General features: G+C 41.1%; 1 protein-coding gene across 1 annotated transcript in view; it reads left to right on the forward strand.

Moving 5' to 3' along the window:
• The window catches only part of LOC108785804 (neuropeptide Y receptor type 2-like), a 54681-nt gene extending 40306 nt beyond the window's left edge, over positions 1-14375 (forward strand). The window contains exon 2 of the mRNA XM_018554953.1: positions 13147-14375. Within this exon, the coding sequence (XP_018410455.1) occupies positions 13160-14311 (1152 nt within the window). The 5' untranslated portion in view covers positions 13147-13159 and the 3' untranslated portion in view covers positions 14312-14375. The remainder of the gene's footprint in view (positions 1-13146) is intronic.
• Positions 14376-16149: the final 1774 nt, after the last annotated feature.

Genomic DNA, 16149 nt, shown 5'->3' on the forward strand with positions numbered 1-16149 from the left:
AGAAAATGATGCCAGGGCCCTTTCCCAAAGGAGGGGGGGGGGGGGGGTGCGCCCCCAACAGTCGACCTTCAGTCTAGGAATTTTTACCTCAGGCTTCAGAGAGGTTGAGCACGGCCTACAGCTATGCCATTGACAACAAACTTGTTTTGCACAATCTGAATAGTGGATTTTGTGTTTGCAGGGACATTGGCATGGTCTACTGTTGCTGCCAGTCTTTAAAATTGCAATGGAGCCATTTCTGGAATGCTTGAAGTAAGGAAGTGGGAAGGAGATCAGCAGTGCTGAGATACAACCATTAAAAGACCTGAAAAAAAGTAACTTAGTAAAAAAAAAAAACAGAAAAAAAGATAATTGTTTATGATACATACCTCAGCAAACTAAAAGTTATGATATAAATAAATATAAATGTAATTTACTTAAAAGCAATAACTGACCACTATATAACAATATTAAAGCACATCATAAATTACTTTACGCTAAACAATGAAAAGTAACTAAAAATACATGTACTGAAAATACACTATTATGTTTCCTTCAAATGTTAGCCATTTAATGCAATCAAATCAGTGAAAGATGATTTCTAATTGGTTTTAAAGGTTGACCGTACTTTGCACATTATTCATTGCCTCATTTAATAAAGCCCTTTTGAGCACAGTACAATTTCAGCCTTTGCAACAAATAATGATATCTTATCATATGTATTAGCAATACTGCTGTCAGGTGGTTTAGCTATTTCCATTAAGTGATGTCAAAATTAGAAATGCTGAGGTCTCCGGTGACATCTACTGTACTGCTGACCTCAGAAAGATCATTGATATGAAAACTCGGTTTCACAGGTTTCTGCAAAGACGAGTATGGCGCTCACTTCCAAATGAGCCACTGAATGAGATGGGTTCTTTTTTCCCACACCAGGATAAATCGATTGTAAAAATTGGGGTTTTGTAAAAGCGTTACTAAACAAATAATGTTCTGTCTTTAACCAATAAAGGAAATGGACTACAACAGCAAAGGTGAACAACATGCACTAAACACTCTGTTGTTATTCAGACAACCTTTCAGCCGAGGCTGTCTAATTATACAAAACGCAGTGCTGAGCTATCTGAATAGATTCCCACTGACTCTGGATACTGGGTTATTAGTGACTCAGTCCCAAATGTTCCCAGTTCCCTATATTACTGGCCAGTATCAATATTTTAGGCTAGTCAATGTTGGGGCCCATACTGTGTTACAAGTACAATCAACTCCAATAATTGCAGGTGGCCGATGGCCTCTCACCAATCCTGAAGTTTGAATGGCAGTTCCCAAATTGGTCTGCAAAAGGAGGCGTCCCTATCTCTACAGCCTCAACTTCCCTTGGTCTCAACAGCAGTCTGTACACAGAGAAGGCAGGCCTCTATCGCCAATAACAGCCAAGCGGTGCCTTTAGGATTTGTTTAGCTGTGGGAGGATGGCAGTGTCCCTTCTGATATGACAGTCTCAAGATCCGCTCATTCTGTCAGGTAGCTGTTCCTCTCTATGGTGGATCAGCCAGATCTTTTACTAGGGTGAAATCAGTATTCACAGTGCAGGAGGACAAGCAGTATCTCTCCCCCAGTATTACTGTAAATGGCTAACAGGGACCAGTATAGATCACCACTGGTTCTGTGTCTCTCCCTGGAGTGATAAGCAGGCAGCCTAGAGTGGTGTATCCTGTAGTTTCTAATGTCTCCTGCAGTCTGCCATGCTCAACCAAGAGAGCTCAATCCACTCCTCCTCCAGATCCCTCAAAGCCTCCTGGGAGTTGTAGTTTAACCAACGTGACACAGCCTCTCCCTGCCTCTGCACTACCAAGCCCACACGCCCCTTTGTTTCACAAGACACCAAAACACTGAACATGGCAACATGCACCATAACCAACATAACATAGCGGACACAGCTCACAGAAAAATGCACATAACCAACACACTGACCACAGGAACACGCACAATAGCTAATACAGAGATCGGGGGTCTAGCGCTTCAGTGTGATGGGGTGGAGAATGCATGAGTGGAAGGAGCAAGATGGTACTGAATGTGCTTCAAAAAGATCAGGTTGCAATCAGGGCTCTAGGCAGGTCACATAAATTCTTCCACACCAAATTGATTATACCATATATTTACTGGTATGTCTTGGTGCACAGGGGCACTGTCATAACGGAATAGAGAAGGATCTTCTATAAACTGTTGCCACAGAGTTGGAAGTACACAACTGTCTGAAATGTCTTTGTTGCATTAACAGTACTCTACACTGGAAACACCTAACTCAATCATTTGGGGGGTATGCATATGCTTTTGACCTTATAGTGTAGGTGTGATAGCCAGGTGGTTGAAAACAAATTGCTATATAGTGTATGTTCATTAAGTTCACAAAATGTCTAGTAAGGGAACCTTTTTTGACAGTGTTTCAACATAACCACTCATTTAACCTTTAAAAATGTACATATCAAACTGTATTTACATTGTTACATGCATTCTCATTCTGAATTCGGTGTGCAAGGTAAAGAACACATTGATAGATTATTATTAATCTGTGTATAGGCCTGTGACCATCAATGTAGATACAAATATCCATAAGACTATGAAAGCCTATTTCCTGGGCACTAGACTTTTGAATATGTTCTTTGCTCTATTCAAATTTCCCTACATGAGCCACACATTATTGATTAGCTCTACATGGACAACCTTGTGTAGCCTTAATGCTTTTTTGTCTTTTCAGGCACATTTAACAGCACATGCTCACTGGACTTTTGTGAATGGTAGAATATGTCTTCTAGCATCACAAATTCCCCATTAACTCTGAATGGATTGTCAGGTGCAGTCTGTATCATTTCACACATTAGAACTGGAAGAGAATATTATAAATTATCTTTCTCGAGCCTTATGTAGTATTCTAATCATAAGGTGCAATTCAGTCTTTATTCAGGCTGTAATATTTTTAGCCTAGAAATAATTAAAACCATTGGACAGATTGAAGTAGCGCAATACCTTCCTTTCCTCTGCTTAATTTGAACAAGGAAGGTTTGGCCATCACACAAGTTCAAACATATCTTTGTGAGATAATGAGAGCATCTGAAGGCTTTAAGCGCTTGGTTCAATGAGAAACACTAAACAGCCCAATCCTCACTCAAGCATGGCACTAAGCTCCAAATCGGAGGTGGGATTGGGTCAATTATTGCCTCCCTAGGGTGGTAAAATGTAACTGTGACCAGGCTATTTACATTCAAGTAATTACAGATTCAATTACTATAAATCAGTTAATGAGCATTAAAGCAAGCCCTTACTGACCTTTGTAGATGCAGGTACTGTTAAGCAACTGATCTTTAAATTCACTGCAGAAGCACTAAAGGGTCTTAATCAATCTCTTAGCATCCATGCTCCCGTGCTGTATTTACATTAAAGGTTAGAAGGCTGCAAAGTGGCTGAGTCACTGCTGGTAGGAGAGGAACAGGGGTAGCTGAGAGAATTTGTCACGTACCTTATGTGAGTCTGAAATAATGAGGAGGGCCTATTCTTGCTACTCTCGTCCAAGCACCCCTGTAATGGAACAGAAGGTGGAAGGGCAGAGAGGGGCATGAGTGCTGATGGGTAGCGATACTGAGGATACCGGTGTTGATGAATTATGTGACTTGATGCAGCTTGTAGTGGACTAGTGACCACCAGTGGAAGATGCCAGAATCTCCGCAGTGCAGTTGGAGATAGCGAAGTCAGAGTCGAGTTGGGCTAGCAACTACAAGGTGTTGCAGTACACAATCAGGAGACATGAGCGGGGTCAAGGCAAGCCAAGGTCAGAGCCGTGTGGACAGAAGAGTACCAAATCAGCAGAGAGGAGCGGTGGTCAAACAACAACCCAGAGTTGCGGGCAGACAGAGTTCAGTGAAGTCAGAGGGTCAAGCCGAGTTAAACACAAGAAGCAAAATCAGGAATCAGACATTTAGATACTCAGATACAGGACACTAGCTGAAGATCTATCAGCATTGAACACATGCAGGATGCAGCTTTAAATGGACTGCTTGGTGTCACATCTGGAATGGACGTGTGCATGCCAACCTGAGTGCAATGGGCATTGTGCGTACAACCAAACTGTCGTCCATGTGCAGTGTGCGCAAAGTTGGCACCGTGGCGCCGCATTGCATGCCAACTGGTGATCCCTGACAGAATGACTTACATTAGTGTTTTAGCTGTGAACTTTGAGGATGAATTGCTTCACAGTGCCTGCAGCTGAGGAGGCAAATATTGACTTGTTTTAAAGCTCCTTTACTGCTTATTAACAATATGTGAAATACTGGAATTTCTAAAGTGACCTTGTTAACATAATTAAATTGCCTATGAAAGCCGAATGTAAATACTTACTTCTCTTGCTGCTCGCACTTCTGAATGCCACTCCATTGATGAGGAGTCATCACCTGAAATCTGTTGGGAAATTGACCCTTCACGGAGTGTCAGTCTCCTGTTTCACCTGCTGTGCTCAGTGGTTTCTCCTGCCAACCTCCACATCACTACTGTGTTCTTTAGTAATGTGATGGTTGACAGGAGGAACCAGTGAGTATAGTGAGGAACACAAAAGAATGACATTCCTGGAAGTGTGGGTTTGCCAGACCATCCTTTTCTCATCAAATGAGCTGTAGGGGCAGCAGAAGAGGAAGTATGTACACTCTTCATTTACAGGCAAGTTTTTTTAGCCACTTACATTTTCATGACAAAGTCCATTTAAGTCTGATTTTAAACACTCTCTGTATGGGAAACTTACTTTTTTCAAATAAGAGACCATCTTTTTTGAGTGCTAAGGTGTGACAGTCTCCCCATATACAAACCTAGTTGTTACACTAGGGTTCATTTAGCATCTGTCAAGTTTAGACATTGCAGCATTTTGTGTGAGTTCAAACCAACTTAGAAACCCAAATGTGAACAAGGAATGAAAGCATGAAAGGAGAAAGTCATCCATCCTTGAATTTGTATATAAATGCTGTTTTTAGGTTTCTGTAACTTTAACACCAATGGATTTAGTGAGTGACATCAACACCAGAAAATGCTTTTATGACAGTAGCAAAGTTGATGCACAACTGATAATAATTCAATCAGTAGAACAAACAGGAACATAAGCCAGTGTTTGCCAATGTAATTTGCATATGCTTCAATAAAATGTCTGCAGAGGTAAGCAATGACTTCTCATTGTTATGGACAACATGATCTACCCGACAATGTTGAATCTGGCACAACTCAGAAACAGCATCTCAGTAAATAATAAAACAATAGCATGAGTAAAATCAACAGCGAAAGCACGACAAAATGTAGACATAAAAATGGTTCTAGCAGCATTAACGTATAGTTGTAAAAAATAAACAGATAGTTCTGTTTTGTGGCAGGAAAGCTAGTGATGGTTTTAAGTCTTGGTTGCATGAAGACCATTTTTCCATTTCCCCTCCATAATTAAAGATCTTGGCGATAACGCTGGTTAAACAATAGCCTACTGGTGGAAAATAATAGCCTAGCTATTTCTTCTATTGAAAGTGACCTGCAGTTCAGCATTTTGTATAGAGACAAATAAGTACAGAGCAAAATCATTAATCCCAAACAGCTGAAATGTGGATTCCTTTTTGAATAGCAGAGGAGAAAAGATTTATTTTAAGGAATGTAAAATGGTGATATATACATTGTGCTTATTTTACAATGTAATACATTCTAAAGAATTCCAAGGTAAATTGTCCAGAGATTATCAGAAAATTAAAGTGTCATCCCACCCAAAATCAATATTTAAATTACTGGTGGATGGTGATAAGCTCAATGCCCAACATTGGCTTGGGACAATAACTGCCAGAGAGCCCCTAATAGTTCCATAGTTCCATATAGGAATTACAGCTGTCCCAAAGATCTCAGATTTGCCACCACATTCCATCCTTAAATTTAAAAAACAAAAATGCTTGCCGAAAAATTAGATCCGCCTTGCATTGTCACAGGCAGGTGGGTAGAGCTGGGATCTCGGATACAGACATCTCTACACTGAGGACATCAGACATATGTAAATTCAGGTCATGGTTATACGTGCTATTATCTACCCAGAACTGAAATGATAGTTGAACTTGCTGACTTTTACTTAGAAATGAAAGTGTACATCAAAGCAAAAAAATCCACACACCTCTCCAGGGGCATACACATTTCCACATATTTTATCCCTTTAAAAACACTAAGTACAGAAAAATACATATTGCTCTACCAGCAATCCAGTGTGCTCCTAACTTTCTCTACTGTATATGCTGCAAGACAGTACCTCTGCTTCACTGAAATCCCAACCAGAAACTACTATCCTCCACCCCTCTCTGTCCCACTCTACTTGCGTACATTGATTTCTATCCCAGCATAACAATACTGCAGCCTTGACTCCCAAGAGCCTTCCCACACAACATACTGTAAACCATTTGTGGTGGCTCTGTTCAAAAGGCAGCCGATGGGTAAGCAGAATGTTGTGCTTGTGTCCTTTTTTTAGTTGAAACCAACTCTAGGTTGAGTGGTAGTTTTCTTTCTCTACCAAGGCCCCATTTTTTGGGATATTTTACAAGGAGCTCTGCCTGTGGCTCAGTGAGTAAAGAAGCAGATTTACAAAGATAAGGTAATGAGTTGGATTCCCCAATGCATCAAGACTAGTTTGAAGTTTGGAAGACCAAAGGGCTGTGGGTAATTCTAGAAGAACTCATGATAGATTTTGGAGGTCGTGGTTCTACTGGAAGGAGTTCTTTACAACACCAGAATATATAGATTAACATGAAGAGTGACACCCCATGCTTCTTCAACTACTGTAGAACCAGCACACGATAAACTTCCAAAGAAAATTGAACTTTATTCCACATGCATCTATACAAAAAACTGCTAATGCGTTTCTGCCTTACTGGACCTTAGTCATAGCTATGACTATGCTATAACTAAGGCCCAGTAAGGCAGAAACGCGTCAGAGGTTGTTTTTATGTATAGATGCATATAGAATAAAGTTCGGTTTTCTTTGGAAGATCCTCATGTGCTGATTCTACAGTTGTTGAACCTATCACTCCAGAAGAAAGTCATCCATGCGCCGAATGTGGGTTGCGAGGATGCATGACAGGGGTGAACTGTGCTCTATGTGTTTCTAGACCGCATGCTTCATTCCCTCTAACTAATCTTGATATTCTGCTTTGAGTTTTTCTTCTTCTGGCCTTCTGCTTCACCTACTATATATCCTTTGGTTCGGGGAAAGAGTTTGTGACTCCCTGTTCCTACTTGTTTCTCATTGGGGATTTGATTTACACTTTGCTGTATCCTTAGTTCATGGAGTCCTCCCACAAACCTCTTTTAGAGCTTAGGGCTATAACTGGAGATACTAAGCGTCTCCTATGACACAGCAGAACGATGGTATATACTGTATATTATGATCTGCACCAGGCACTTATTGCTTTTACATTCTTGTGATATATGATATGCTCAGAAGATTCATTATTTTTGTACCTTATATGTTTTTCATTATGTTTTAGCTGTATGTAATAACGAATGTATAAAAAAACATTATGAGAGTAATATTGAAAGCTTTCAGTGTCATTTTTTTTTTAAATTATTATTTCTTGTATCTGTTTGTTTTGTACATTACATTAAATGTGCACGCCAGATTCCTTAAAATGTTACCCATTTTATTTCACATTTAGCTAATCTTTTTTTCACATGTAAAAAGTGTTAAAAATGCTATATGTCTCATTGAAGAGAGCATGGAAACGATCCAACTTTATGCATGCTAAGCCAGGAGGCTGAAGTTCCACTTTTCCCATGAGATACTTGGGTCAATTAACTACAGCGCATCTCTCTTAATTGCTCAAAGTACGTGTTATTTGCTAATATAACACCTAGTTAACAATTATTTTGAAAGTGAAAATTAGATCAAGCAGGAAAAGCTATAACAGCTCCAGAAATGTATTACACCTAGTAATATTAAAGTGGATTTGAACATGTAATGATTCACTATGTTACTGGGAACATCTAGAAATAGTAACTGTGTCTAAGTATTAGGCTAGTTTCTTAGGAGTGGCAGCCTTTACCATCTGCTAAAAATTAATCCGTTGTGGACTGCTTTTCAAAGGGCTGTTGATGACACGTTTACAGGCGTTTCGGGTGGTGAAAATTTTAAGGGTGATTTTGCATTGCAATACTGCTCCGCAACCACGTTGCATGACTGCAATGGACTTACTTGGTAAATGGCACCATCCGCCAAATGCTACATGCTGTATAAATATTGCCACAGACAGGACAAAAAGCTTTGCAGCTGCAGCATGTGTACAGACCTGAGCGCCTGTTATGTTAGGTTTAAAGTGGGCAGTCGGGGGGCAGGAAAAACGTGCGCTAGACACCAATTTTTACCATCAATTTGCTGCCTGTGTGAACGAGGCAAAAAATCGACCTTTTTGTCTTGTATTACTCCGGAAAAATAGAAGTCAACATCCTAGTGTACCTAGGCACTCCTGTGCCTACAGTCTTATAGTTGTATGTCTGCAGTATGAGAACACCTAAGGCTCCATTGGCTCTAATAGTTAGTCTGAGGAATTTGGTGATGTCACTAGTAACCCTGTGCTACTTGCTGGAGAGGAATCTGCACTCCAGTCAACAACAACTTCTATGGACCACTGCTTTCTGTCCCTCTTCTGCTGCTTCATGAATATTTCCCCACCATTTTATCATATCACCAGTCATCAGGGGATAGCCATGGCATGTAAAATCAAGCCCCATTCCTCCACCAAGATGGCTACCCCCACACAGAGACACAGTGCAGAACAAGGCATGATAAATCAGTAATAGGGAAAATATCAGCTGCAGGGAGCCTACAGGCAATACTGCTGATTGGTACTTTCTCCTCTGCTTACCTTTTTGAGCACAGCATGCAGAGTGATGGGCCGAACACACCTGAATTCGGTTCGGGTTCGAACTTTGAACTCATTGAAAGTCTATGAGACTAGAACTCTGAAAATCAAATATCCCTTTTTGAAGGCTTATATGCAAGTGATTGGCCATAAAAAGGGTATGGGGAGTCGGGTACTGGCCTGGGGGACACGTATCAACGAAAAAAAAACTTGTAAAAAACATATTTTTTAAAGGAGCAGTGATTTTAACATTGCTTAAAGTGACACAATAAAAAAGTAAAATTCCTTTAAATATCGTGCCTGAGGGGTCCCCTTAAACTGCCTGTATGATGTATAGAAACTGCTACAGCAAAAAGTGAAATTTATAAAGAAAAAAAAAGTGTGCGCCCCCCCAAACAATACCAGACCCCCAGACCCTTTAAGTCTGGTAGGAATGTTAGGAGGGACCCCATTTAAATAAAAGAGAAAAAAAAGCATGGAGTTCCCCCCAAAAGTTGTACCAGACCCTTAAAGTCTGGTAGGAATTTTAAGGAGGAACCCCACCCCCAAAATGGGGAGTGGGAAACATGGGGGTGATCTGAATCAATGATGTGGGTTCCCCATGGCCTGAGAAACATAACCTGAAGCTACTTGCATCAAAAGGCCGGTTAAGCTACTTTGTACTTCCTCAATCTCCACATTGCCTACCAAATGTCTGGAGTATCAGGATGTCTTTGATAAGATGAGTGCTGGTACTTTTGTGCCATATCGTCCCTACAATTGTGCTATCGACTTGCAGCCTGGTGCAGTCCCTCCTCGTGGCAGGGTTTACCCTATCTCTGTTGCAGAGAATAAGGCCATGGAGGAGTACATTGCAGATGTGATTTACCCGGGGTTCATCCACAAGACCACTTCTCCTGCAGGAGCTGGCTTTTTCTTTGGGTGGCGAGGGTGGCGAGTTGAGACCTTGTATTAATTATAGGAGCCTCAATCGTATCACGATCAAGAATGCCTACTCTATATTCCTTTTAATCACAGAATTATTCAACAGCCTCAAGGGAGCAATGGTCTTTACAAAACTCATTCTAAGGGGTGCATATAATTTCGTGAGGATCAAGGAGGACCACAAGTGGAGGACAGCATTTAACACCAAGAGTGGGCATTACGAGTATCTACTGTAACACTCCTGCTGTCTTCCAGGAGTTCATTAAAGGGACACTAAACTCAGGAGCTAAATCTTAAAAATGCAAATCCCTTAACTATTATTAATACTGGACCTTTTTTTGTGCATCACTCAGCTGTGGATCCTCAAACCATCTCTGAATGTATGCTGACACTGTCTTTCCTTCTGGACAGTGGCTACTTTTGTTCCCCATGGTCCCTGTGTTTTGTAAACCTATGGTCCTCCCGAGAAACCATCCGATAAGTGTTTTGTACCTGAGAATTTATGCATTGAACTGTTGAGAACCTAACATAAGACTGCTGGTCACTCTGGTAAATAATTATCCTTAATTCTGGTGGCTGTCTCTCCGCACTGATGTCGCTGCGTATGTGGGTGCATGTTACATTCGTACCCAAAGCACATCCCCTCAGCAACTCCCTGTGGGCCTACTACAACTTATTCCCAATGGGGAATGTCCTTGGTCCCACCTAGCCTTCGATATTATCATTGACCTTCCTGTGTTTCGTAGTTATACTGTTACACTAATGATTGTCGACCGTTTCTCCAAAAGTAGCCAGTTCGCCTCTAGGATCTAGTGGCCTTTTGCACTCAGTTAGGAATTCGACTCTCCTTCTCCTTGGCCTATCATCCGTAGTCCAATGACGCCGCTGAGCAATCCAACCAAGCCCTGGAGCAATTCCTCCGCTGCTAGGTCTGGGACCATCATGACAATTGGGCTAATCTGCTACCCTGGGCATAGTTTGTAAGGAACAGTGCTAACAACACGTCCTCCTAAATGTCCCCATTGATGGCTAACTACGCATTTCAGCCATCTGTGTTACACAAATCTTTTACGCCTCAGAACATTCCAGCTTTGAAGGATCATCTTCGGATGATCTGTTCCACTTGGGTGCAGATTCATAATTCCCTTCATGCCTCTATGCAACGATAAAAGCTCCAGGAAAATCGTAGGTATCTACTTACTCCTCCCTACCAGGTTGGGGAGGGGGTGTGGCTGTCATGCTGTAACCTCATCTTCAGAATGCCTGCTCCAAAATTGTCACCCCATTTTATTGCACCTTTCCGTATTCTCCAGAAGGTTAACCTGGTTGCGTACGTCCTTGACCTCCCTTCTAGCATGCATATCTCCAATGTTTTGCATTTATCGCTGCTGAAGCCGCTAGTGTGTAATCATTACACTATCACTCCTCCTCGTCCAATCCCATTCCTGTTGGCAACCATGAGTAGAATAAAATACGTAGCATCCATGACTCTCCTCGGGCTCCATCCATGCGTGCATTGCTTGTACAGCTCCCTTGCGCACCCTGCAGAGGTACTGGGAGGCAGAATGAGACCTCACTCTGGTCTAGGCACCTCTACAGGGCAGCTGTAAGCAATGCTTGTATGGACAGAGCTCCCTAGCGGCCACAGCTCCAGCCCCCCAACCTCAAGCTGACACAGGTAGAATACTTTGAATGGCTGCTCGGCATGAGAAATGACAGTGCTGCGCTAGGGGGAGGCTGAGAAGGCTCTCACCTAGAAAAGTGGAAGGCATGAGGCGACCCACTGAACATGAGGTCGCGACCCACTTTTGGGTCACGACCCACCAGTTGAGAACCAAGGCTATAGGGTACCTTGGAGGTTAAAAGTTGATGACATGCCGAACAAGGATAATTATTTGTTATATTAAATTATTATGGATTCTAGTTATAATTGCCTGTTCTGATGAAGCAGATAGTTCACCTCGAAATGTGTTGACATTAAACATTAATTTTCCCAGGGACATACATAACAGAAAAATAGCAATTGCAGATATGTGTTTTTATAACTTATGTAATGCATAGCAATTTATAACTTATTTTACATTATTGCAAAGGATTGACTGAATTCATATGTCAGATCCAACAAATATCGTATGATTGGTCGATAGATGTATGCAATTATTTAAATGATAAATAATGTATAAAATATGAAAGTGTAATAGTGGTTGAGGTATATTTTATGATATCTGCAAATCTTGCAATGCAAGATTCAGAGATTCTGTGTATTATTTTTTAAAAGCTAGGAACATGCATGTTTGCAGGTTTCAATTTGGGGTTATTTAGAAAATAAAGTTACCAACCACTAAAGACCTTTCGCTAGCTGTATGGCCAGAAGAAGAAGATGTATAAATATTACTTGCCTCTCCCAAGTAGACAATGTGCCCTGGCTCATTGTGAATAAACATTTCAATGTCTGCTTGGAGTATTGCCAACAAAGGAATCATCTTATGTTTGCCTATGTCAAAGGAGATGTATGCTCAATGCTGCAGCAACACTTAAAAAATTAATGGGTCCATCACCTTTTCTTTTCATTTTTTTTCTATTATTTTTTTTTATTTTAGAGCAGATATAAAAGAAACACATTAATGCAATTTGTATTCATTTATACATGATTAAATGTATTTTGCAAGTGTATAATACAAGCAGTGTTGGTGCCTAAATTTACCAGTACATGAAGCCAGTCAGTTTTGCATTAGTGCTCATTGGTGCTAACATTGGATGTGGTGAAAGAAGGAGAGAGCAGAGTGATAAAGAGATAAGCTCTTCAGTTTGAGGCTTCTCCTTCACTGCCCATTCTTGTACTCTTCAATATATTTCATACTCATGTTGTGTGATCATTCTACCTTTGGATCCAGTGCCTCCTATCTTTACCTCTCAGGTTTTTACTGCGGTCTGTGTCCCTATCTAAATTCCAGATATTAGAAACAGGAAATACATTTCAACCCTACATGATGCCATTATAGTGGTCATTTTAGATCTGCTCATAACTGTCAGCTGGATTCAAGGTCAAGCTGGTGTCCATGAAAATCAAGTTTAACAGTGGCCAAATATGTTTACATATGAGGTCATTGTGCAACCAATTCTGCACCATGCCTCCATCAATACTGATATGCCTTGGTGTCAAATATTAGATGTTCCATTTGTAACCATACTTCTGTGCCAAATACAATAATAATGTTGTAATAGTAGTGTGCAAAGACTGCTAACTGAGCTATACTTATAGAGACAAATGAAATGGCAATGCAATGTTTGCTTTCCATATTCTTTTTAATGGTCATTATTCTTTAATTCAATTCTAGGTGAAACCAAGGGATGTTTTTGGCAAAAATGGGAACATTAAAGCAAACGAACATGACACAGGAGCCTGGCTCAAATTGGTGGCTCTCAAAGAGTACAGTTAACCCCATAAAGTCTTTCCATGGGACCAGCTTCATGATGGACAGCACCAATATTCTGGGAGTTCAGGTGATTCTCATTATGGCATATTCCTTAATTATTCTATTGGGACTTGTTGGGAATTCCTTGGTCATTTATATGATTGTAAAATATAAAAACATGAGGACAGTAACAAACTATTTCATAGCCAATTTGGCAGTGGCAGATCTCATGGTGGACAGTCTTTGCCTGCCATTTACCCTGGTTTACACTCTGCTGGATGAGTGGCAATTTGGCTTAGTGCTCTGCCATCTGCTTCCTTATGCCCAGGCAATGAGTGTCTACATCTCCACTCTCACCCTGATTGTTATAGCTTTAGATAGATACTGGTGCATTGTTTTCCACCTCAATAGTCGGATCTCCAAGAAGTTTAGTTTCTTAATTATTACTATCACGTGGGTGGCAGCTTCCGTCTTTGCTATTCCCCTTGCTATCTTCCGGGAGTATAGATACGAGGATTTACCAACCATCAATCTCACAATAACTGTATGTACAGAAAAGTGGCCCTCAAATAACAGTAGAGATGCTGCCATCTACAGTGTGTCAATGCTTCTTCTACAATACATTCTTCCACTTGTGGTAATCTCTTACTGCTATATGAGAATCTGGTTGAAGCTAAAGAATCATATAAGCCCAACACCCAGAAGTGATACACACCAACGAAGAAAAAACACAACTAAGATGCTGGTGATGATGGTGGTTGTGTTTGCAGTCTGCTGGCTTCCCTTCCATGTCCTTCAGGTGGCTATAGACCTGGACTGCGGCCTTGTTTTCCAGGAGTACAAGCTTCTCTATTCCATCTTTCATGTCATTGCTATGTGCTCCACCTTTGTCAACCCTCTGCTGTATGGATGGATGAATAAGAACTACAGAAATGGATTTCTCTTGTTTTTTAGCTGTAAGGACAAACTACAAACCAGCCAACCTGATGGATCACTGCGAGGCCACTCCTATACCCTTCGCGCTACCACATATCACGGAAGTTTTCGTAATACTGGAGAAAATGGACAACCGCCAACACATGTCTAAGTGGTTCATGTTGAAATGTGTTCAAAAGCCATTTCCTCTTTAATGGACAAGTGGACATTTTTACCATAACTGTCTCTACTGTAGACATTTAAATATTACACAGTATATGTACATAATGTATTTTATGGAAAAACTGATATTAAAAACTGATATTAACAGAGACAATGAGGAGAACTTACTGTTAACAAAATATTGGCAAAGCAGGGCTACAGTATTTAAAATCTAAATAGAATATGTTTCCCTTATAATTTAGGAATACATAGAGGGTTAGTTCACCTTTCTAAAAAAAAGTGCTATGCAGTCAAGAGATCCCCGTGGTGGTAACACTTTGCAGCTTAACAAAATTAGAGCTTACTTTAAATGCCCTACCTGTAGGCCAAGCTCTGCTTCTCCACAGCTTGGCCGAAAAACTATAATTGTAAACAATCTGACAGGTCTTTCTCCCCACATCACAGCAGTGGTGAGCTTAACCAGTGGTGAGACGGGGAGAGAGAGAGAGAGCGCACTGTGCATGCATAGGCCTGAAAGAGGGAAAGCGCTCATTCCTATTATAGTTGGGGGAGGGGCGTGCTCAATGTTTGTTGCATCCCACATTCTAGGCAGGATGTGGTGGATTGCTCACAATATCACAATGGTAGTTTTACAGCCAGGCGGTTTGGGAGCAGAGCTTGGCATACAGATGAGGCATTTTAAGGAAGCTCCAATTTTCTAAGCTGCCCAAGTGAACTAATCCTTTCATGTACAAATGTAACTAGAAGATATTTTTGAAATGTATAAAATGAATTAAATCTTATTATTTGTCTTAGCAAAAAAGTGTAAGGGGCATATTTATAAAGCAGTGAATGTGGCATTTACCTAGCAGTTAGTGGTGAATCATGCACTGTATTTATAAAACACATTAACAGAGAAGAGTCACCTCCATATTCCCCTGCATAGTCACCAAATCAAGCAACATGGATTGGCTCCTTCTGGAACTAATTAGGCTTTGTAATTTACAGCCTAATGAGCTGTCAATTACAGCTGAGGTTCCAGTGAAAAAGGCATCGCGTGCCATACACGTAATTTTTTTTTCTACTGCAGAGCAGGTGGTCTGGTATGAGTCGGGAGGGGCGCAAGCCTATTGCTGTATTTTCTTCTAACTACTCAGGCTGCATGCCTGGATAAGAGTCTGGTATGGATATTAAGGGAAATCCCATTGAAAAAAAGAAAAAAAAAGTGAGGGGGTCCCCACCAAAATCCATACTAGGCATGCTGCCTGGTTGGCCTGGAAAGGGAGGGAGAGGGAGTGTGCGGCTCCCCTTCTGAAATATATCAGGCCACAAGTCCTCAATAATGGCAGGGCATCTTGCCGAAGGGCCCGGATAAGGCAAGAACCTCTTACACACATCCCGGCTCAGAGGATATGGGGGTCTCTGAGAAGAATTTATCAGAAGTGGGTAGGCCCCTTTAAAAAAGGGGTCCTCAGATATCTGGCCCTTCCCCCACATAAATAAATAAGACATACTTTCACAAATAAAACATTAAGTAGTAAACAAACACCTACACCCTTCGAGAAGGTCAATCACGTCATCCAGCGAAACAGATCCAATGTCAGTCATGATGAACCTCTGCCCACTGACATAAACACGATGACCCACACCAGTAATCCTCTCCCACTGGACTCTCATCACACATGCCCTATGGTGCAAATCTAACTTCAATCATCTCAGCCAGCAATTTGAATCCATTGTCAATTATGATGAACGATGTTCCAGCGGCAATTCTCTCCCATCGCACTCTAACAAATGACAACTTCTTCAACGGCTGCTGAATTTCAACAAACCAGCTGGGATGCTGGC

The sequence above is a fragment of the Nanorana parkeri genome, unplaced genomic scaffold (assembly GCF_000935625.1).
Source record: "Nanorana parkeri isolate BGI_ZX_2015 unplaced genomic scaffold, ASM93562v1 scaffold179, whole genome shotgun sequence".
Classification (NCBI taxonomy): Eukaryota; Metazoa; Chordata; class Amphibia; order Anura; family Dicroglossidae; genus Nanorana; species Nanorana parkeri.